Source organism: Melanotaenia boesemani, chromosome 4 (genome assembly GCF_017639745.1).
Source record: "Melanotaenia boesemani isolate fMelBoe1 chromosome 4, fMelBoe1.pri, whole genome shotgun sequence".
Classification (NCBI taxonomy): Eukaryota; Metazoa; Chordata; class Actinopteri; order Atheriniformes; family Melanotaeniidae; genus Melanotaenia; species Melanotaenia boesemani.
In genome coordinates this window covers 25,739,794-25,763,605 of record NC_055685.1, presented here as the reverse complement: position 1 = coordinate 25,763,605, position 23,812 = coordinate 25,739,794, and the positions used below count along the sequence as shown (strand labels likewise).

General features: G+C 36.5%; 2 protein-coding genes across 3 annotated transcripts; one reads left to right on the top strand and one right to left on the bottom strand.

Annotated features, from left to right (window-relative positions):
• The first annotated feature begins 8,519 nt into the window (after positions 1-8,519).
• Positions 8,520-10,836, top strand: LOC121638012 (CD209 antigen-like protein A). Its single transcript, XM_041982431.1, has 6 exons — positions 8,520-8,767; positions 9,194-9,283; positions 9,492-9,551; positions 10,009-10,148; positions 10,260-10,360; positions 10,587-10,836. Exons 1-6 carry the CDS (start codon positions 8,650-8,652, stop codon positions 10,732-10,734), a joined length of 657 nt encoding a protein of 218 aa, XP_041838365.1. The 5' UTR covers positions 8,520-8,649; the 3' UTR covers positions 10,735-10,836.
• A 6,727-nt stretch (positions 10,837-17,563) lies between these two features.
• On the bottom strand, positions 17,564-23,378 carry LOC121637991 (CD209 antigen-like protein E). 2 transcript variants are annotated; one of them, XM_041982403.1, is made up of 7 exons: positions 23,304-23,378; positions 19,814-19,949; positions 19,296-19,385; positions 19,031-19,090; positions 18,533-18,675; positions 18,321-18,421; positions 17,564-18,094 (listed from the first exon to the last, which is right to left on the bottom strand). In XM_041982403.1, exons 2-7 carry the CDS (start codon positions 19,929-19,931, stop codon positions 17,947-17,949), a joined length of 660 nt encoding a protein of 219 aa, XP_041838337.1. In that variant the 5' UTR covers positions 19,932-19,949; positions 23,304-23,378; the 3' UTR covers positions 17,564-17,946. The 2 variants fall into 2 exon arrangements, with proteins under 2 accessions (XP_041838337.1, XP_041838336.1); XM_041982402.1 differs by lacking the exon at positions 23,304-23,378 and having other exon boundaries at positions 17,565-18,094; positions 19,814-19,972.
• Between the last annotated feature and the right edge of the window lie 434 nt (positions 23,379-23,812).

The window sequence follows — 23,812 nt, the reverse complement described above, 5'->3', positions numbered from 1 at the left end:
TTGTCTGACATTTTTTCATGTAGTACAACGTTTGGACTATTGGTTAAAATGCCACCGTATAGTGAGGCCTGCCATCAAACTTACCAGCCAATGTTCTTAGTTTATCTAAATCCTCAGTCCCATTTTTGCAATTATTGTCTGAAAGAAAAGAGATGCATGTTGTTTAAAACGGTTTGTTAACAGAGGCAAAGTGACTCTAAAAATATGACTGAATTTGATGAAAACTTTAATTGACCTACACACTTCAAAATCATAAAATCATGACTTGAGTCCCATTTTTAAAGATCCTGTAACTTTGGACAAAGACAAAGAATAGACACGATGTTGAATAACTCACAGAAACCAAGCCACAGTGAGACATTGAGAGCGACTTGTAGGATACAGAGGAATCCAAAGCTTACAGCAACAAGTTTGTACAGCTTTGTCCCTGAAAGCAGAAAACACACTCATATGGAATCAGAGTACACATGTAGTTACCATCACTAAATCAAGATAGGATTAATAATGGACCCAATGTAAGCACTTTGAGTGTCGCCAGCAATAAAACACAATATATATCTAGTCCATTATTATTACTATTCTTATTAATAAAGCTGGAAAGCATACGTAAGTTTTATTCAGCAAACCTATCCAGATAACTCAGGTCTACTAAATGAAGCTTTGTCCAATATTTAAATCATAATTAAATAAATTATGATTTAAATAATTATTATACAATCAAAACAGCATTTGAACATGTGCATCATGTATTACATAAAAAGTTACAATATTGTTCACATAGTAATTGCAATTAAATAGTTGAATTCAGTTTTTTGGTTCAAGTCATAATGTGCTCTTGAAGGACTTCATTGTGTATGTCAGAGCGCCTGCAGGCTGATGGATCAGGTATATTTACATAATCCATGGAGATGTCAATTTGTTCTCTGTGGACAGCACTTGCCATATTACCGTCTGACTTAGTCTAGCAGTGGTCAAGGAAACTGTGTTTTGAACAAAGTGTGATATGTAATCCACTTCTCCTTTTGCACTTTTGTTTTTTGTGACAAGGCAGCACATGCTTTTTCTTCCCCTTTGTGTCACTTTCACAAAACAAGAAAGAGACAAAAATATGGTTACCCCTTTAAATAGGGAACTAGGAAAAAAATCTTATTAAAGGCCACTATGTTAAATTAAAGGAACATTAAGCTATATTTGTTATTGATAAACATATTTGATTCATCAAACTCTCAATAGAAGCTCAGAAGTAAATGTAAGTAAGGGCAGTTTGGCATTATAGACTTTCAACACACTAACTATCAGTGTTGTTGTCACTCTGCTGATTTCTCAACATTGGGCTGATGTGTGCGGGGGGGCTGAGTTGTCTCAGTTTGACCAGCATGAATTACCAAAGAGGAACTGCTGTGGGTTTACAAGAACATCTTCTTTCTCTTACCAATAAAGTGAAATTCTATGTGAAAAAAGCATGTGTGATATTTGGGAAGAGTTGGTTGTGTTTCTGTGCATGATAAACAGCGGCTGTAACTTTATTAAGTGAAGAGTTACTCCTTCACATTGCCAGTGTATAATTAACTATTTATCTATCTTTGACCATATTGGTTCAGATCCAAACATTCTTTGAGAACAATGTCATACAAATAAAATAAGGAAAAAAATAAAGGGAAAACATGAAGGGGTGGATAAATCAAATATTATGTCTCACCAACACCCAGTACTCAACTGCTGGAACAATGCCTCGTGTGGACACAAGCTCCACTGGTTGTACAAGAAAGATTTCTGTACGAGTCCATAGTGTAAGCTCGAGAGTATACTGTAAGTATATGTACAAGTCATGTACTTGTTAAATACTCTGTGCTTTTGCATTAAGCAAAGCAGATACTGCAAATTCATGAGATTCTATTTTCTTAACCAAATACTATTTGTACCTAAGGTTATTGATTGCTTGGGTGGAATAACCAGTTTTGTCTTTTATACCTACCTGCCTACATAGGTGCTTAAAGCATGATGACTCAAGGCTAGAGAGTGAATATTTAAGGTTGAATTTTTCAGCCATCCCAAATATTTATATTTGTCACGGGTAGTGGCGGTGTGGGGTCTCGACGAACCAGACACCCCCACCGGAGGTTCTTTTTAGATCAGGGGAAGCAGAGTTAAACCACACTAAAAAGGTAAAAGGTTTAATATAAAAAGAAAAGGCGAGTCATCTTCCAATCTTGGCCCTTTGAGTGTTCAAAAGTGTCCAGGCATGCAGCCTCTGGCAGCGTTCCGGGCGGACTCTTGCCAACAGTTCCTCTTGTGTCCACACGCCTCTTCTCCGTAGCCCACCAACGCCTGCAGAGAAGAGGTGGACACGAAAGCGCAGTCCTGTTTCGCTGGGGGATACCCCCACCCCTTTCCGCCTGCCTTGCTGCCGGCACCTCACTTCAGGTTACACATTAGATTGTATGATGTACTCACAGGCTGTGTCCGAATGTGCACCCTACATAGTGCCCTCTATAGGGTTCACGCCCTTTTGTCAGAGTGTCCGAATGTCCAGAGAGAAAAAAGTAGGGCACTCAAAATTACCCACAATGCATCTTGAAAAGTAGTGAGCATCATAGTCACTAGACGGTCAATATAGACCACAATGCATTGCTGGCAGAAGCTCAACATGGCGCAAGGAGGCGAAAAAATTGAGCTGCACAAAATTACCTATAAGCAAACAAACAAAGAATAAAATAAAACATAAGGAATAAAAATAAAAATATTTACACACAGCTTTGGATTGGATTTGTAATGACATCTTGTCGTGAGTTGTTTTCACCGTAGTGACGGCGGTAATCAAGTGGTTAGCCGCGAGAAAAAAATAGGCTGCTTCGTGTCCGAATCGCCAAGAGAATGAGTGCACTATGTAGTGTGCTATGTAGTGCAGCCCTTTGTAGTGAACGAGGGGTTAGGGAGTAGGATGGACATTCGGACACAGCCACTGTCTTCCTGGGGCGATACGGAGTTCCTGCGGCCCAGGGCTGAGTAGCTGCACCCATAGATCCGTTGCTGTTACGCTCTAGACATGAGCCACCCGCCACTCCTCCGAGGCCCTGTGGCACGTCGCCTTCTCCAGACTCAGCCGCCCTTCTCGCCACTCTGTGGGCTCCGCCTGGTTACCCATGTTCCCGGCTGTCTTCTCTCTCTGCCTGCTTACTCTGTGTGCTCCGCCTAAATCCCCTCAGAACCGTGCACACCTGTCTCTAATGGGCTAACTATCAGGGTTGATTGACTTCAGAGGGTGTTAAAAATATAAAATACTAAATACTGCATAAAACCAAGGCATAAAACATGTGAAAAATGCAGTTAAAAATATAAAAACATAATCATATACCAATTTAAATAACATGCAGTTAAAAAATAAATAAATAAACTACACTACCGTTCATAAGTTTGGGGTCACTTTGCCATGGGATTCAATAGGGAAGTGACCCCAAACTTTTGAACGGTAGTGTATGTACTAATTAAAATATGTCACACACCCTCTTTGGCCCGTCACATATTTATATTTTCTATTGCTGCTGATTTAGTTCTTGAATCAGTGGTATTGACCTATGTAATGCTGTAGCTATAACCATGACTTATATGAAGTATATAAAAAAATGTGATGCACACAAGTGTCTTTTAAACAGCTTGGTTTATGAAGAATAAAGTTTCATGTAATTCAGTCTAAGATTTTGATAAATTGTTGTCAGTTTAGTGGTAAAAAAAGTTAAGGGAATAAAAAGTGATTAATGAAGTGGTGGATGAATCAAAAATTACCAACACCCAGTACTCAACAGCTGGAACAATGTCACGTGTGTGGACACAAGCTTCTCTGGTTGAATGAGAGGGATTTGTGTACTAGTCCATAGTGTAAGCTCAAAAGTATACTGTAAGTATACTGTAAGTATATGTAGAAGTCATGTAGTTGGAAAAATACTCCGTGCTTTTGCTTTAAGCAAAGCAGATATATTCAGACTTGGCAATGAAAAGTGATTATTAAGCAATAATGACACAGTAACTGTTAAAATAAAAATATATACTGTATTATATACCCTTTCAGAAAATCCTTTACTTAAACATTTTATGGTATGAAGATGCTTAATTACATGAGGGTTGTATGCTTTTCCTCTAATTTTGTTCAATTTTGATTTTCCTTTATTTTGTTTCCTTTTGAATAAAGACATTTTGATTATGATTTGGTGCTAGTGAGATACTTTGTTTAAATTTGGTAACCCACTAAACATATGAATATGTAAATTCACATAAGTTGGACTGTTTACTTGAACTTAATACTAAACTACCCAAAACTACCAATATAGTAGAGTGTAGATAACTGGTTCATCATAACAAGCCAATGAAACAGATGTTACTGAACCTGTTCTATAAACTAAAAATACCGGTGTGTCTGATTTGTTGCAACAGAAATGAATCGTTCTTTGTACATTTCATTCACAGTAGTGGTAGATTATATTACAGGATCAGACACAAAAGAATTTGATCAAATCATGTCTTCTCTCAACAAAACCCTGTGACTAAAACTTGAAACACTGTTATAGAAAATGACGCTCTGCCTTTGGTGCCACCTCTCTCAACAAGTCCCTGCTGTGCCAAAATCATTTAGTAATTCATTTAAGTTCCATATCATGTGAAAATATTTAGCATTTTTTTCCTGTAGCTATACAATCATTTACCTTGTACAAATCAAAAAAATACCTAACACCTGCTTCACAACCTGCTGATCAGTCACAGGAGAATGTTCAGTTAAAGACTGATTCCACCTAAATGCTCCACTGAACAAAACAGAAAATCATTCCTGTGGCCATCAAACTGTACAACTCCTCCATATAGCAACAACATCCACTGTTATACATTTGCACCTTGCACTACATTTACATTTTACTGATTATTATATTGATAATACTGTACATATTACTCACTGGCAGGATTCATCCTGTATCTGTTTAGATAGATATTGTAAATAATCTGTCATTTTTCTTATTGCGATTTCTATCTTATCCTATCCTTTCTTTATTTGGTATGGAGCAACTGTGTGCACACAATTTCTTATGGGATTAATAAAGTATTCTGATTCTGATTCTGAAGTTAAGAGTAGCGGGTCAAAATCAGTCCAGAGAAACCATCAGCGCTCATATGAACTACCAGTCCTCTCTAGAAGCTGTGAAGACGACGTTCTTTGATGCAAAACTGTGTCAGCTGGGCGTGGGGGCTACAGTTGGTAGGACAGTATTAAGACATTCAACTGGGGTGGTAAGAGTTATAGCAGCGGCAGCTTCGGTAGCAGGAGGTTTATTAGTTGGGATGGAGGCTTAAGCCCTGGTTCTGGGTGAAGGGGGGACAGCTGGAGCATTGCTTGGTGTGGTGGGAGCTGCTGTGGCGTCTGTGGGTGTAACAGCAGCTGCAGCTGGAAGATGACTTATGACTGAAAGTGACTTACAGTGGTTAGGCAGTAGCGTTAAGGGTTTTGTCCAACTCTGGTCTCCCACATGGGGGAACTGAGCTAACCAGCCACAACTTTCCAATGATTAAACCATTTTAAACAAAAATGTTTGTTCATGATATAACAGATTTCAATCTGCCATTGTTGTGTGAAGTATAAGAAACAACCCAGTGAAAATATTTTATATGTCACTCCACCCCACAAGTGCCAGATGCAAGTTTACCAAGATGCTATTTGAGTCCTGTAATGAAGAGTAAATTGTGAAAATTATTAATTTTTTATTTAAAAAATGAAACAATATATTTTTAAGTCTTATGAAAGCAATCTTGGATTTGAGTTGATGATATATTTTAACTATTGAAAGTTACAAAAAAAATCAATATCTCAACAATTTGCCAAGAAATAAATGTAATTAAATATTTTTTAGATTTGTACAAGGTAAGTGATTGTGGTATAGCGACAGAGAAAAATGCTAAATATTCTCACATGATATGGAGCTTAGATGAGTTACTAAATAACTTGTTGAGAGAGGTGGCACCAAAGACAGAGCATCATTTTCTATAACAATGTTTCAAGTTTTAGTCACAGGGTTTTGTTGAGAGAAAACATGACCTGGCCAAATTTGTTTGTGTCTGATTCTGCAATATAATCTATCACTACTGTGACTGAAATGTACAAAGAACGATTCATTTCTGTTGCAACAAATCAGGCACACCTGAATTTTTCTGAGTTTATAGAACAGGTTCAGTAACATCTGTTTCACTGGCTCATTATGATGAACAAGTTAAACACACTCTAATCTATAGTTTTGATCAGAAGGAAGTACAAATGTCAAGCTGTTTCTGGAGATTTTCAAATCCCACTCAGGCTTGGTAAATATGGAAAAGAGATTAATTATATTTCACAACTTAAACAAACTATTTTATCCACATGGGGTTAGTTCACTAATAGTGTTGAATATGTTTTCATTTTAACTGCACAGATCATGGCAACACATTTCTTATTTGAAATAATAAATTACTTTTTTCTTCCATTTCCTTTGTTTAACAACAGGAGGCACTGTGTTAAAGTGACATGCCAGTTCCTGGTTCAACCCTGCTTTTCAGCTGGAACATCTGGTGCTGTTACTGAAGCTAGTATGACTCTCATTAGTGTTTTTCACACATTTCCTCAGTGAGTGAGGTCTGTTTTTAGTGTAGCATGTTACGTAGTTTAACCCATAAGAGCCCGACATGACATATTTGTCACATACAGTTTCTGAGACATTTTGCTTCAATTTATGGGATAAACTTTGCTTAAAATCCTGTTGAACACAATCTGATACTTGTCTTCTGTCTCCTAATAGATACCCAGAAGCAGAAAACCACACCATAATATTTTTAAACAATCACATGGTAATAAATGGCAGATACCCCCCGTTACCGTCTGTAACAAAATCTTACATTTTGTTAAAGGGCCAAATAAAGACCTCATATTAAAAAAAAAACTTTTCTTACAATTTTTTCATGGGTCGGGCCTTTATGGGTTAACATGCTTTAAATTTATGATGAGTTCACTTTTTGAACATGAGACCCATCTAACTGTATGGAAAAGCAACAAAACAGGCTTCACAGAAATACAGTAAATGTAATAATCCAGTAAAATTATATGAAAATAAGGTTATATAAAAATAAATAACAAATTTCAGTACTTGCTAAGTAATAAGGTCCTATGATGACATCAATCATCATGAGATTTGTATGCATAGCTGGAAATTTTAATGTGTAATCTCAATGTTACCAAAGATGGCACACCCTGTATCAGTGTTATTGTTATTCATTGTCATTGTTAACTGTTAATTGGGGGGAAAAAAAATAAAATAAAATAAAAAAGCTTGATTACTATGGAGTCTGTTATTCTCCACCGTTGTCTGCCTGTGTAAGACCATTCATTTGTGTTCCGTATAAAAATTAAAGTTTTTTTAATCCTTCTCCTGTCTCTGAGGGGTCCACATCTAACAGATTGGCTCTGACCTAATATGGTAAAAGACTGATAAATGGAAAAGTATACACTGGCAATGTGAAGGAGCAACTCTTCACTAAATTTACAACCACTGTTGATCCTGCACAGAAACACAACCAACTCTTCTTCATTCCAAATATCCCATATACTATTTTCAAATAATTTCACCTCATTGGTAAAAAAAAAAAATGTTATAAACCCACAGCAGTTCCTCTTTGGTAAGTCATGCATGTCAAACAGAGACACCTCAGCCTCTTTGCACACATCCGCCCAATGTTAAAAAATCAGCGGAGTGACAGAACTGATGGTTAGTGTGTTGAAAATTTATAATGCCAACCTGCCATTACTTAAATTTACTGACATGAGCCTTCCTCCCTTCCTGGTAGTTTTATGATTCTAATATGTTTCTCAATAACAAATATAGCTTAATGAGCCTTTAATTTAAACATACTGCCCTATAAAGATTTTTTTTCCAGTTCCCTATTTAAAGGGGTAACCATATTTTTTTTTTTTTTTTTGTAGTGATTACATATCCGAATCATTCAAAATACTGTCACGTTTCAGCAGACTGGACCCAGTGAATATCAGAGACCCAAGGATTGGTGTAAAGGTTATGTTGAAACAAGGAAATGTTTTCAGGATGGTAGCATCTGGTTCCTTTCTGGCGGCTTGTCAGTGGAGGTGAAGGAGTCCACACGACAGTTCACCAGGAGAGACAGGGGCAGCCATGAAATTAAAATTTTCAGCTTCAGGTTGAGCCTTCCAATAGGTGATCCTGAGTGATCCTTCCGGTGACAGTGGTTAGGTCTGTAATCCAACGTAATCCTGAAGACAATCCAAAGGTCAGAGTTCCAGAAAAATTCAAAACAATAAAAGAAACAAAAAACAAAACAAAAAACAGACTGGGGCAGGCACAATAAGAAAATCCGGGTCAAACGGAGTCAGCAGGCAGAAGTTCAGGGCTGGAAGCCTGCAGGAATTAACCAAGACGATCTGTCAAAGAGAAGTTGCAACACACTGGTATATATGGAACACAGCGCAGGTGGAGCGCATCAGCAATCAGAGCAGGCAATCAGAAGTGGAGGGAGAACGCCTTCAGGGATGGCTGGTAAATCTTAACCCCAGCCAAAGCACTGTGATAAATACAGTTTCCTTGAACATTGCTAGACCAAGCAGAGGGTAATATGGCAAGGGCTGTACACAGAGAACAAATTGACATCTCCATGGATTATGCAAATCTACCAGATCCATCAGCCTGCAGGCGCTCTGACATACACAATGAAGTGCATCTTGCTGCACCAGGTAAGACTGAAGTCCTTCAAGAGAACATTATAACTTGAACCAAAAAACTGAATTCAACTATTCAACTGCAATTACTATATGAACAATATTGTAATTTTTTATGCAATACATGATGCACATGTTAAAATGCTGTTTTGATTGTATAATAATTAATTCAATCATAATTTATTTAATAATTATTTTAATATTGGACAAAGCTTCATTTAGTGGACCTGAGTTATCTGGATATGTTTGCTGATTAAAGCATACGTATGCTTTCCAGCTTTATTAATAAGAATAATAATAATGGATTAGATTTATATTGTGCTTTATTGCTGGCGACACTCAAAGTGCTTACATTGGATCCATTATTAATCCACTCCTGATTTAGTGATGGTAAGCTACATGTGTACTCTGATTCCATATGAGTGTGTTTTCTGCTTTCAGGGACAAAGCTGTACAAACTGGTTGCTGTAAGCTTTGGATTCCTCTGTATCCTACAAGTCGTTCTCAATGTCTCACTGCGGCTTGGTTTCTGTGAGTTATTCAACATTGTGTCTATTCTTTGTCTTTGTCCAGAGTTAAAGTATCTTTAAAAAAATTAAGACTGAACTTGATGAAAACTTTAATTGACCCTGATCTACACACTTGAAAATCATAAAATAACGACAAGAGTCCTATTTTTAGAGTCACTTTGCCTTTCTTAGCAAACTGTTGTAAACAACATGCATCTCTTTTCTTTCAGACAGTCTAGACAATTGCAATAATGGGAGAGAGGATTTAGATAAACTAAGAAAATTGGCTGGTAAGTGAGAGGATGGCAAAACGGTAATATTTCATCTGAAAGTCCAAACCTTGTAAAATGTTAGACAAATTATAAATAAAAAATCTTCATCTTTATTGTGCACAACTGTAAATAAAAACGGTGATATTTTATCTGGATGTCCAAACCTTCTAAAATATCAGACAAATTATAAATAATAAATCTTCATCTTCATCATCCACAATTGTAAATAAAATATACAAATACAGTGATAGGGCTAAACAATCACTCATAATCACCTCTATCTCTCCTCACTTGTTGGTTTGCCTGCTTGACACAAGCCTTTGATGTTCTTGATCATAGGCAAAATTCATATAAAATGTATCAATATCTTCTAATTAAAAATGATAATGAAAACTTTATATGTAAGTTTTTTTATTTTTTTAAATTCATGAGTTTTAAAGAGTCTTTTTTGTCATCCCACAACATCCCACAACAGATGATTTTCAAAAGGGATGGGTGTATTTCCATCCCAGTTTGTATTATATTTCATTAATCGAGAAAACCTGGCAGGAGAGTAGAGCGGACTGTCTTAGAAGAGGTGCAGACCTGGTGATTATTAATACCAAAGATGAACAGGTATGTGTTTCTTATGTGTTTACATGTAAAACTAAACTGAGCAAAATAGCGCAAAATATGATAAATGCAAAATCAGCTTCATTTCAATCAGTTACTGACTTTCTGTGTAAGGATTTCACAAGACAGTTTCACAAGCTCACATGGATTGGCCTAAATGACAGCACGAAGAAAAGGAACTGGAAATGGGTGGACGGGACTCCACTGACCAAAAGGTTAATACATTGTTTTTGTATAAAAATTTAACATAAACCTGAAACCAAAGGCATTTAAAGCTAAAAGCTTTTATTCCAAATGTGTTGTTTTGAATTCTAAGCCATATAATTTGCTTGCACTGCAGTGAGCTGAACTTTGAATATGTCTTAGACTGTTTTCTTTATGAAAACATTCTGCTGTCATTTTTATTTTTTATGTGGTTTATCTTCTTTTCTTTGGTTTCAGCTACTGGGGCCCAGGGGAGCCCAACAGATTGGAAGACAGAAATGAATCTTGTGTAGAGATAAGGTTCCATGAAACAGAAAACAGCTGGAATGACATAACATGTGAAGATCAGAACTTTTGGATCTGTGAGAAAAATGTGAATCTTTAACTTACTCTTTCAAATCTTGTAAAACTGAAATGTACATATTAAGTTTGAAAACATAAAATCACAATTCCTAAACAATAACATGTGTGATACAGTTTTATTATGTTTTCTTTTCGGTGGTAGTTTTTTTGTTTCATATTGTTTTTCTATTTTTTATACATTATTTGCTTGTTGGTGAAAACAGTTGTTATATGTTTTCAATATTCTCTATAAGTACTGAATTATAATATTTATTACTGACAAGCAAAAGCTCAAGCAGTGATGTTAGAGTAAGATTAAATTAAAATATTTGCATTGTTTAAAAAGTGCTTAAAACCAATAAAAATAAATTTGGGAAAATGTTTTATGGCAAAGAAGCTAAGTGTTTTAAGGTGAACAAAAGCTGATCCTATGTCGTAAATAGGCCCTCATCAATACATTAGCCAAAACTGGTCAACTGTGCCATCTTGATGCGAATCTAACAACTAACTAGCTGCTTTTTTCATGAATTTTAGCTATGTATTTTTCCTGGATGCCAAAACTTGCAGAACTTTTTCAGTAAAATCAAATTGTACAGGAATAATAAGGGAGAATTGATTCAGTCAATTGATTTTGCCAACACATTTCCTTTGCTAATCTGGAGCTTTTACAAACTTTCACCTGAGAAAGATAATAAAAAAAAAAAAAAAAAAAAAAATACCCACACACCACACACAGAGAACTGACATATTTGACTCCAAATGCAGTGAAAGACTGACTGTAAAGGGTGTGGAGTGTACAATATAGCATCTATGTTTGCAAAGGGGAGGAAATTTGTGGCACTTAACAATATGCTGCTCCATTTTTGTAGCATTCTTTATGTATGTCTTTGCACAATGTTTACACATATACAAAGACTTTTCTTCAACATTAGTTTGTGTGAAATGCCTCCACATATCGGATGGCAAACGTGGCATTTTTCTGTAAAATAAGATAACAATAAAGCTTTTAAAACAACTAGTGCAAAGGCATTAACAGATATATAGTTAACAACTTGGGTTTTCTTTAAAAGATTTTCAAATTGATGTATAAAATAAATTTACCCTATAATATTATGAAAACTTAGTTGACTTTATGTAGTTGCAAGCTCAAGTGTGGCCTCCAGGGATAAAGAAATCACCAGTTCATGTAGGAGGGTGTGGCCTGAAAAACTCTGCACTCAGCAGTGTGCTGTGTGCATGTGATTGAATGGCATAGATATTCATCTGTAATTGCATTAAATATGGTTATTTTAGCCAAGATTACACGCTACAGTATATTTTCCTCAACTATATTTAAGTTCCCTGTCAAGTGAATAAACCAAAATTTAGTAAATTTCTGGTTAATACCCATATTCCCACATATAATTCCCATTAATTACCATGAAAAGTTTCTAACTTTGAAAATTCTTGGACCTTTCCAACCCTAATTGCAACACAATAAAATTAAATAAATTCTCATCTAAACAGTCTTTATTAAGGCAGGTTCAGTAGGATCACAGCTAACAGAAATTTCAATGAGGAGTGCACAAACTCACTGCTGATGGAAGTTCACCTGGAAAATGGTTCAGGTGAGGGCTGGGTGCAAATCAATACCGGTACTGAGGTGTGAAAGCAATGATTGGAGGCAACTTGGGTCGATACCAATAGAGCAGGCCAAGACTAAGTTCTGGAGAATCAGGCATTAATGCAAAGACAATCTGGTAAAGAGTGAGTGAAGCTGCATATATACTGGTTTGACTGGAGATGGTGAGCATGTGACGGCAGCAGGTAGAAGCAGGAAAAGTGGAGGTTTATACACGACAAAAGCAATAGGTGGATGCTGGTGTGGTGATGAAGGCCATATGTGGATGGTTGCAAGATGGGGAAAGAAAAAAAATAGAGACACTAGAGACCTCTGGTGGACAGACAGAGAATGCTAATAGAGTTTAGAACCAAAACAACAAAAACAAAACAAACAAACAAAAAAAGACAATAAAGCTTGATTTAGAATTATCAGCTACTATTCATACTGAGTCGACACTAGATGGGAAATAAAGAATGTTAGATGAATTAGTCATTACTGTGAAGGATGAAAATGAAAGTGAAAATAAATGAAAGATTATAAAAGAGTAATATGGGAATAATATTACCTTCTTATTTTTACAATATCAAGCTCAATATCACCATATAAAATTATGTTCAAGAACAACTACGGATTAAATTACACAAATTTGATTATCTTTTGAAAATCTACATAAAAGGCAAGGCAAGGCAGTTTATTTGTAATAGCACATTTCATGTGCAGGACAATTCAAAGTGCTTTACATAAAACAAAAGCATTACAGATATTAAGAAATAGTAAACAGCATCAACACATAATCACAATAAAATAATAAATTACATTAAAATGATTAAAAGCAAGATAAGTTAAAAGGTTTCTGTGCAGATTTCATGCATAGGCGCCTGAGAAAAGAAATGTTTTTAACCTGCATTTAAAAATGTCTACATTTGGTGAAAGTTTAATCTCCACTGGCATTTTGTTCCACTTGTTTGCAGCATAACAGCTAAATACTGCTTCTCCATGTTTAGTCTGGACTCTCGTCTGGACTAGTTGACCAGAGTCTTTGGATCTAAGAGCTCTGCTAGGTTTATATTCTCTGAACATATCACAGATGTATTCTGGGCCTAAACCATTGTGGGATTTGTAAACAATCAGAAGGGTTTTAAAATCTGTTCTGTGACTGACTGGAAGCCAGTGTAAAGATTTCAAAATTGGTGTGATGTGTTCAGATCTCTTAGTCCTGGTTAAAACTCTAGCAGCAGCGTTTTGGATGAGCTGCAAATGTTTAATGCTCTTTTTAGGAAGTCCTGTTAAAAGACCATTACAGTAATCCAGCCTACTGGAGATGAATGCATGGATGAGTTTCTCTTGGTCTTTCTGGGAGACTAGACTTTTAATTCTGTTGATGTTTCTGAGCTGGTAAAAAGCTGTCTTAGTGACAGCTTTGATGTGGCTGCTGAAAGTCAGGTCTGAGTCTATCAACACTCCAAGGTTACGAACTTGGTCTGTGATTTTAAGAGCCCGAGTCTCCAGATGTTTGCCAATGCTGACCCTCTTCTCTTTGCTACCAAACAGAATAATCTCAGTTTTGTTTTCATTTAATTGTAGAAAATTGTCCCTCATCCAGGTGTTTATTTGCTCCAGACACTGACACAATAAGTCTATTGGACTGCAGTCATCTGGTGACAGAGACACATAAAGTTGTGTATCATCAGCATAACTATGATAATTAATGCTATAGTTCTGTAATATTTGACCCAAAAGGAGCATATACAAGTTGAACAGAAGAGGTCCAAGGACTGACCCCTGGGGGACTCCACAAGTCATGGCCACTCGCTCAGATTCATCTGCCGATCGTAACAAAATAACTCCGGCCTTCTAAATAGGACCTGAACCAGTTAAGAACCGCTCGAGAAAGTCCAACCCAGTTTTCCAGCCTGTGCAACAGGATTCTGTGATCTACAGTATCAAACGCAGCACTGAGATCCAACAGAACCAGGACTGATACTTTACCAGAATCAGTATTCAACCTAATGTCATTTAACACTTTGACCAGAGCTGTTTCAGTGCTGTGATGAGGTCGGAAGCCGGACTGAAATTTATCAAGATTTCCACTTTCATTTGAAAAGTCATTAAGCTGTTCATAAACTTTCTCAATAATCTTGGAAATAAAAGAGAGGTTAGAGACAGGTCTATAGTTGTTCATTTTAGAGGCATGTAGAGTCCTTTTCTTTAGGAGTAGCTTAATAGCAGCTATCTTAAGTGACTTGGGAAAAACGCCTGATGCCAGTGAGCTGTTAACTATCAGTAGGAGATCACTTTCTACTGAGGTAAAAACTGTTTTTAAAAAGTCGGATGGTATCATGTCCAGAGTGCATGTTGTTGATTTTGAATGCCAAATTGTTTCTTGTAGGATTTTTTAATCACCCATTTTAAATTGTGACATAACATCAGAAATAATTCCAGGTTTTAGACAGAGATTTGACCTGTGAATAACCTCCTTGCTTTTCTGTTCTTTTTTCTTTGTTTTTGCTTTTTTCTTGTTTAGCTTCTATAGTTTTTTTTATCTTGAAAAAAGAGATATGATGTCAGTTTTTCACATCATTCTGCTATCACTACTCTTAGACCGTGTGGAAGTGCTGAAGACACTAACAAATTTTAGACTGACTCATATGAACTGCACTAGCAAAATGGAGTTTGTTTTAACCAAACCAAATTTCTCAGACATGAAATAATAAATTCAGAGTGTAGATATTAACTATTTCAGTCACCTTCCAACTGTGAACTATTTAGCAATATTGTAAACCAATAATAATAATAAGAAGAATAAGAAGAAGAAGAAGAAGAAGAAAAGAAGAAGAAGAATGTATTTTATTTTTAAAGCACTTATTGTGAAGGACAATCACAATGTGCTACAAGACACAGGCAATAAAACAAATTAAGAGTTAAAATATCTCTTAAAAAGGAAGGTTTTGAGTCCGTTTTTAAAGCTTTCCTAAAAGCCTGTGGAGACCTCAGGTTTTCAGGGAGAGCATTCCACAGGTGAGAGGCAGCAGAGCAAAAAGCCCGGTCCCCCATAGTGCCAGTCTTGGTCCTGAGGGGGAGGAGACGGTGTGTATTTGAAGAGCAGGGATCGTGCTGTGGTACATGGGGTGTGAAGTTCTGCAAGATATTGGGGGAATTTCTATGAATGCATCTGTAGCTTTTGGATGGATTTGCTGAGGATCCTAACAAGAAGTGTAATGCAGTCTGGAGGAGAAGAGCTGGCATCAGGGTGGGTAAGAGTGGGATGGGGTATGCAAACTTTCACTTACATGGTGTATGATGTGAGGATGCAAGCAGGAGAGTGAGAAATTCAGTCCAGTTGTGATGAACTGGAGCAACAGCAAACCTGATTATTTGCTTTTTCAGGTGAAAGTTTGTAAAAGCTCCAGATTAGCAAACGTGTGTTGACAAAATGAATTGACTGAATCAATTCTTCCTCATTTACAATTTGAGTTTGCTGACCGAGTTCTGCTAATTCTGGCATCCAGGAAGAAAAAAACAAACAAAAACAAAAAAAATAAATAAAATTTATGAAAAGCAGCTTGTTAGTTGTTAGATTCACAGCTAGATGGCATTGTTGACCAGTTTTGGCTAACGTATTGATGAGGGCCTCTTCACAACATAGGATCAGCTTTTGTTCTTCTTAAAACTAGAGCTGTCTAATTATTAAAATGTGTAATCAGATTAATCACAGCTTTTAAAATAATTAATCATTATTAATCACAGCTTTCAAATTAGACACAAATTTCAAATCATTTCAAAATGATTAATCACCATTCATAAATTTTAATATGCATGAAATTTTCCCATTTTTACTGTATTGTATCAACAGAATGAGCCAAAGATACAAATATTTAATGTTAACTGACCTTCTCTTGGGTAAACATCAGATGTCTGTCTGTCTGATCAATATGTTGTTCTAAATCATCTCTACCATGATCTAGATCAGGGCTACTCCATTCGGTCCTACGAGGGCCGCAATAAAGCAGGTTTTCTATGTATCCCTGCACCAACACACCTGAGTCAAATTAATGAGTTATTGTGTAGAACCTGATTGGCTGTTAGAGCCACCTAATTTGACTCAGGTGTGTTGGTGCAGGGATACATAGAAAACCTGCTTTATTGCGGCCCTCGTAGGACCGAATGGAGTAGCCCTGATCTAGATCATAATGTGGCGGCATGGCTCAGTCGGTAGAGTGGTCGTCCTGCAGCCCAAAGGTTGCCGGTTCGATACTGAGGTGTCCCTGAGCAAGACACCAAACTCCCAATTGCTTCTGATGGGTCATGGTTGAGCACCTTGGAGGGTAGCTTCTGCCATCAGTTTGTGAATGTATGGGTGAATGTGATGTACATGTAAAGCGCTTTGGATAAAAGCGCTATATAAGTACAGGCCATTTACCATAATCATCATCTTACCAACCATCTCCATGGTGATAGTTTTTATCATAAAACCACCAGATGTGACGACTGAAGTTAAACAGCTAACATTAATGAAGAATCTCTGATAAAACTGATGATCTAGTTAAAAACAGGCTTTTCCTTTTATCATTGAAGTTTAAGTGTTTGTGCAGCTGTGATAAAAATTCTACAACAGCATCACCCAAAGTAAACACCTGTTAATAAAAAGATCATTGGCTGTTTGTTTTTACATGTTTTTCTTCACTTTTTTTACACAAATTTTCCCTGGTTAGTGCTCCTGCATGGCCCCCATCAGAACTTTTCTAGACCCACCCATGCATAGCTGAAATATAAACCCTGTCTACCACCAGCCAATTACTGGTGGGTTCGGGTAAAACAACACTTATGGGTAAGTATGTGACAGTGTGAACCATGAACTGCTAGTTTCCTCCTTCTTAGCTGAACCATAAACAAATGCAACAAGAAAAATGCCGATCAGCTGATTACCGACAGCAGTCGCAGCACAGAGACGACAAGAGATCGACTAGAACAGACATGCTGGTGCAAAATGCAGCTGAGCTGTCTTAAGTTTAAAAAGACTGCAGGAAAAGTGTCGGTGTGGAACCCTTTCACCGGGAAAAGAGTGCATGTTAAAACATGCAATTCTCCACAGAGGTGACGTCCATTAACACTGTGTTTATTCTCAAGTCCACCTATAGAACCACACAGCTGATCTTTCCCATCGTGCTTTTCCATGTCCCGTTGTCATAACAGAAAATTGACAGATGCATGGGGCTTGTCATGCTGCGCATGCGTTAATTGCGTTAAAAATTTGAACGGAATTAATTACATAAATTAACTCTGCTAATGTGTTTGACAACCCTACTTAAAACACTTAGCTTCATTACCATAAAGCATTTTCTTCTAATTTATTTATTTTTATTGGTTTTAAGCACTTTTTAAACAATGCAAATATTTTAATTTAATCTGACTCTAACATCACTACTTAAGCTTTTGCTTGTCAGTAATAAATACTATAATTTAGTAATCACAGAGAATAGTGAAAACATATAACAATTGTGTTCACCAACATGGAAATAATGTAAAAAAAACAAACAAACAAAAAGAAAAACATGATAATAAAACTGTATCACACAAGTAATTGATCATTGTGATTTTATGTTTTCAGACTGAACATGTACATTTCAGTTTTACAAGATTTGAAAGAGTCAGTTAAAGATACACATTTTTCTCACAGATCCAAAAGTTCTTATCTTCACATGGTATGTCATTCCAGCTGTTTTCTATTTCATGGAACCTTATCTCTACACAAGATTCATTTTTGCCTTCAAATCTGTTGGGCTCCCCTGGGCCCCAGTAACTGAAACCAAAGAAAAGAAGATAAACCACATAAACAATAAAAATGACAGCAGAATGTTTTCATAAAGAAAACAGTCTAAGACATATTCAAAGTTCAGCTCACTGCAGTGCAAGCAAATTATATAACTTAGAATTCAACACAACACATTTGGAATAAAAGCTTTTAGCTTTAAATGCCTTTGGTTTCAGGTTTATGTTAAATTTTTATACAAAAACAATGTATTAACCTTTTGGTCAGTGGAGTCCCGTCCACCCATTTCCAGTTCCTTTTCTTCGTGCTGTCATTTAGGCCAATCCATGTGAACTTGTGAAACTGTCTTGTGAAATCCTTACACAGAAAGTCAGTAATTGATTGAAATGAAGCTGATTTTGCATTCATCATATTTTGCGCTATTTTGCTCAGTTTAGTTTTACATGTAAACACATAAGAAACACATACCTGTTCATCTTTGGTATTAATAATCACCAGGTCTGCACCTCTTCGCAGACAGTCCTCTCTACTCTCCTGCCAGGTTTTCTTGATTAATGAAATATAATACAAACTGGGATGGAAATACACCCATCCCTGTTGAAAATAGTCATCTGTTGTGGGATGTTGTGGGATGACAAAAAAGACTCTTTAAAACTCATGAATTTAAAAAAATAAAAAAACTTACATATAAAGTTTTCATTATCATTTTTAATTAGAAGATATTGATACGTTTTATATGAATTTTGCCTATTATCAAGAACATCAAAGGCTTGTGTCACGCAGGCAAACCAACAAAAGAGACAGAAGTGATTATGAGTGATTGTTTAGCCCTATCACTGTATTTGTATATTTTATTTACAATTGTGGATGATGAAGATGAAGATTTATTATTTATAATTTGTCTGACATTTTACAAGGTTTGGACTTTCAGATGAAATATCACCGTTTTGCCATCCTCTCACTTACCAGCCAATTTTCTTAGTTTATCTAAATCCTCAGTCCCATTATTGCAACTGTCTGGACTGTCTGAAAGAAAAGAGATGCATGTTGTTTACAACAGTTTGTTAACAAAGGCAAAGTGACTCTAAAAATATGACAGAATTTTATGAAAACTTTAATTGACCCTCATCTACACACTTAAAAATCATAAAATCACGACTGGAGTCCTATTTTTAAAGATGCTGTAACTTTGGACAAAGACAAAGAATAGACACAATGTTGAATAACTCACAGAAACCAAGCCGCAGTGAGACATTGAGAGCGACTTGTAGGATACAGAGGAATCCAAAGCTTACAGCAACCAGTTTGTACAGCTTTGTCCCTGAAAGCAGAAAACACACTCATATGGAATCAGAGTACACATGTAGTTACCATCACCAAATCAGGAGAGGATTAATAATGGATCCAATGTAAGCACTTTGAGTGTCGCCAGCAATAAAGCACAACAAATATATAATTCATTATTATTACTATTCTTATTAATAAAGCTGGAAAGCATACATAAGTTTTAATCAGCAAACTTATCCAGATAACTCAGGTCTTCTAAATGAAGCTTTGTCCAATATTAAAATAATTATTAAATAAATTATGATTGAATGAATTATTATACAATCAAAACAGCATTTGAACATGTGCATCATGTATTACATAAAAAATTACAATATTGTTCATGTAGTAATTGCAATTAAATAGTTGAATTCAGTTTTTTGGTTCAAGTCATAATGTTCTCTTGAAGGACTTCAGTCTTACCTGGTGCAGCAAGATACATGTCATTGTGTATGTTAGAGCGCCTGTAGGCTGATGGATCAGGTATATTTACATAATCCATGGAGATGTCAGTTTGTTCTCTGTGGACAGCTCTTGCCATCTTACCCTCTGACTTGGTCTAGCAGTGGTCAAGGAAACAGTATTTTGAACAAAGTGTGATATGTAATCCACTTCTCCTTTTGCACTTTTGTTTTTTGTGACAAGGCAGCACATGCTTTTTCTTCCCCTTTGTGTCACTTTCACAAAACAAAAGAAAGAGACAAAAATATGGTTACCCCTTTAAATAGGGAACTAGGAAAAAAAATCTCATTAAAGGCCACTATTTTAAATTAAAGGAACATTAAGCTATATTTGTTATTGATAAACATATTTGATTCATCAAACTCTCAATAGAAGGGAGGAAGTCTTTTGTCAGCTCAGAGGTAAATGTAAGTAAGTCTGCTGGATACCTTTGTGACAGAAAAGCTTCAAAGAAGGGACCTAGTGCAACACGTCTGACCTTAGAGTTGGAGGAACAAAAAGTCAGTTAAGTGTACAAGAACTGGGACCAGGTTGATTAAGGGATGCATTTTTACCCTCTTCTCAATTTCCCAAGTCAAGGAAGGTATAAGACAGCTGATAGGAAGAACAGGGTCAGGGCCGACAGCAGATTTATCTGATGTCTTGAACTGACGAGACAGGGCATCAGGCTTAATGTTACGGGAACCAGGATGTTAGGAAAGGGGGTAAATTTAAAACGGGTAAAAAGCAGGGACCAAGGGGCCTGACGGGAGTTCAGTCTCTTAGCAGAGCGTACATATTCCAAGTTAATGTGATCTGTCCATAACTAAAGCAAAACCTAAGAATCGCTGGAGTTGTTTACGTTTCTCAGGGGGTGGCCAGGAGGTGACAGTGGTGACTTTGGCAGGATCCATCTGGATGCCACATTGTGCCACAATGCTTCCCAGAAAAGACACAGAGGGGACATGGAACATTTTTTTCAGCCTTGAAGTACAGTGACCTTTCCAGCACATTAAAGAACAGACTGAATATGATGGACATGTTGTTCCTTGGTTTACGAGAATATCAGGATGTCGTCCAGATAAACAAAGACGGTTGATCATATCCCAAAGCACGTTATTGATGAGAGCCTGGGATACAGCAGGAGTGTTGGTGAGCTCAAACTGCATGACTAAGGTACTCATAGTGTCCGGAGGGTGTTTTGAATGGTGTCTTCCATTCATCGCCTTCTCTTATATGGACCAGATGATAAGCGTTACGCAAGTCCACTTTGGTGAAAATAGTGTCCCCTTGCAGCAGTTCAAATGCAGATAAGATGAGAGGCAATGGGTAGTGATTCTTAAAAGTGATGTCATTAAGTCCACTGTAATCAATGCAGGGCTGTAAAGTTTTATCCTTCTTCTCCACAAAGAAGAGCCCTGTGCCCGCAGGGGATGAAGAGAGACGGATTATTCCTGAGGCCATAGACGCATGGGTAATGATGTGGCTCTGGCCTTACTGAAAACCTGATTAAAGATGTGGTGGATCAGGAACTCTTATGTTCTACAGGTAAAATAAATTTTGGAGAAAGTATTTGCATTTAAAGCTCTGATATCTTTTATTGGGAATTTTGAACAGTGATGGCTGAGGTGACACCTGCAGAAGTTCATGCTTCAATTTGCTGTAATTTTCTGCTACTGAAGCCCAACAGTCTTCAGCAAACCTCTGATTTTATACATTAGACTGTTGCCTGGCAATTATGGCAGACTCCATAGTAATCATGCTTTTTTGTCAGTTAACACTGTTAACAATGATAATGAATAACAATAATACTGATACAGGAAGTGTCGTCTTTCTTGAGATTACACATTAAAATTTCCAGCATTGCATACAAATCTCATGATGAGTGACGTCATCATAGGACCTTGTTATTTCCTAAACCAGAAGCAAGTACTGAAATGTATTTATTTATTTTCAAATAACCTTATTTTCAGATCATTTTACTGGATTATTACATTTTCTGTATTTCTGTAAAGCCTGTTTTTTTGCTGCCCCATACAGTTAGATGGGGTCTCATGCTCAGAAAGTGAACTCATCTTAAATTTAAAGCATATTAAACTACGGTAACATGCTCCATTTAAAAACAGACCTCACTCACTGAGGCAAAAATAGTACAAATCTAGGCGATGTGGGAAAAATACTGATGAGAGTCATGCTAGCTTCAGTAACAGATGTTTGCAGTTTTATCCTTACTGATTAAAAACAGGAACTAAGAACTTGTCAATAGGATTGAAGACCATGCTGGAACAGAATGAAAGACTAAAAATGGAGCTAAGGGGTGAGAAAAAAACATTCTGTTGGACCATTAATTAAACAGGTAAAAAGGACTTACATTCATTGACAATGAAGATATACTTTTTAACTTTTAATTTTTTTACAGTCACATAATCACTTTCTTGCCTTTAAGTAGTTTTCACTGTAATCCTAATCATTCTTTAGACCTTTACGTAGACAAATTTTCCCTTCTAACTTCCCCATCCTTGTGTGTATAGTAGAGAAGTGTCACAACCAGATTACTCAGTTTCTAGGTTGGTCACAAGTTATTTTGCACGCTGTCAAAGTGATAAAATTTTAGTTATGCTTTTATCCATTTGCTTAGTACTCTGATTTTCACCATTAAAAGTGTGTCCTAAGGGCTGTCCTTTGCAGCACATGAAGCTTTAGTAGTTCATTTTTGACGAAGTAAAAAGTTTCATTGCAGGACTTATGTTAATTTTTTTAATATAAATATGACTTTATACTTGATAATTATCAATTTACACTACATAATCTGTGAGGGTTGTCATTCTGTAAAATTCTGCTGCTTTATGTTTCTATTCATGAGATTCTTTTTTCTTAACCAAATACTATTTGTACCTAAGGTTATTGGTTGCTTGGGTGGAATAACCAAATTTGTCTTTTACACCTACATAGGTGCTTAAAGCACAGTGACTCAAGACTAGAAAGTGAATATTTCAGGATGAATTTATCAGCCATCCCTTTAGGGCAAAATTATTTACTTGAATGAAGTTATGAAACTAGGATCATTGGCAAGTTTTGAAGTAGGTATAGTTGTTGTAGTAGTAATAATAATAATAATTATTATTATTGTTATTATTATTATTATTATTGAAAATACTAATGGAAATATGCTAATAATAAGTAACCAATGAGTTTCAAAACATGATACAAACAATTTTTGTTACCCAACTTTTTCTACCAGCAAGGCTATTTTATATCCCAGACTTGAATGGCTTCCACTCCACTCCCTCCCTCCACTCTTCCATAGTGGAGGGAGATCAACTCCAGGTGTTACTTCCTTTCCACAGAGACTAAGACATGGCAGGACAGCAGAAAGCACTGTCAGAGTAATGGGGCCGATGTTGTGATTATCAGCAGTGAACAGGAGCAGGTGCAACTTCTTTGTGTCATAATGCAGGGTTACTTTTCTCACCAGAGGGACATTTATCAGCTAAATGGGGATCCATTTCTTCTCTTTTGGATGGATCTACATGGCACAGATGAGACCTTCAAATGGGTGGATGGATCTGGACCAACAAAATTGTAAGGCTTTTAGAATAAGCTTCAGGCATCAGTATCACATAAGCAAATACAGTTAGTCCTCCTCCATCTACAGCTTTTCTATTGCTGCTGATTTAGTTCTTAAATCAGTGGTATTGACTTATGTAATGCTGTACTTACTTTTATCCATTTGCTTAGTCTCAACCCCAGCGCAGCCTCTTTATTGAGCAGATTTCGCACTTCAGTAGAGCAAGCAAAGTTCAAGCAAAGTTCAAACAGGAAAACACATCAGCATACATCACTTCATGACCCTTTTCGCACAGAGCAGTGACCGCCACATCCTGTCCTCTGCAGAGCAGGTGAGACCGCAAATCATTACCCAAGCTTAAGGGAGAAACCTTAAACTGTCAACTTCTGCTTACTCTAACAATATGTACAAGT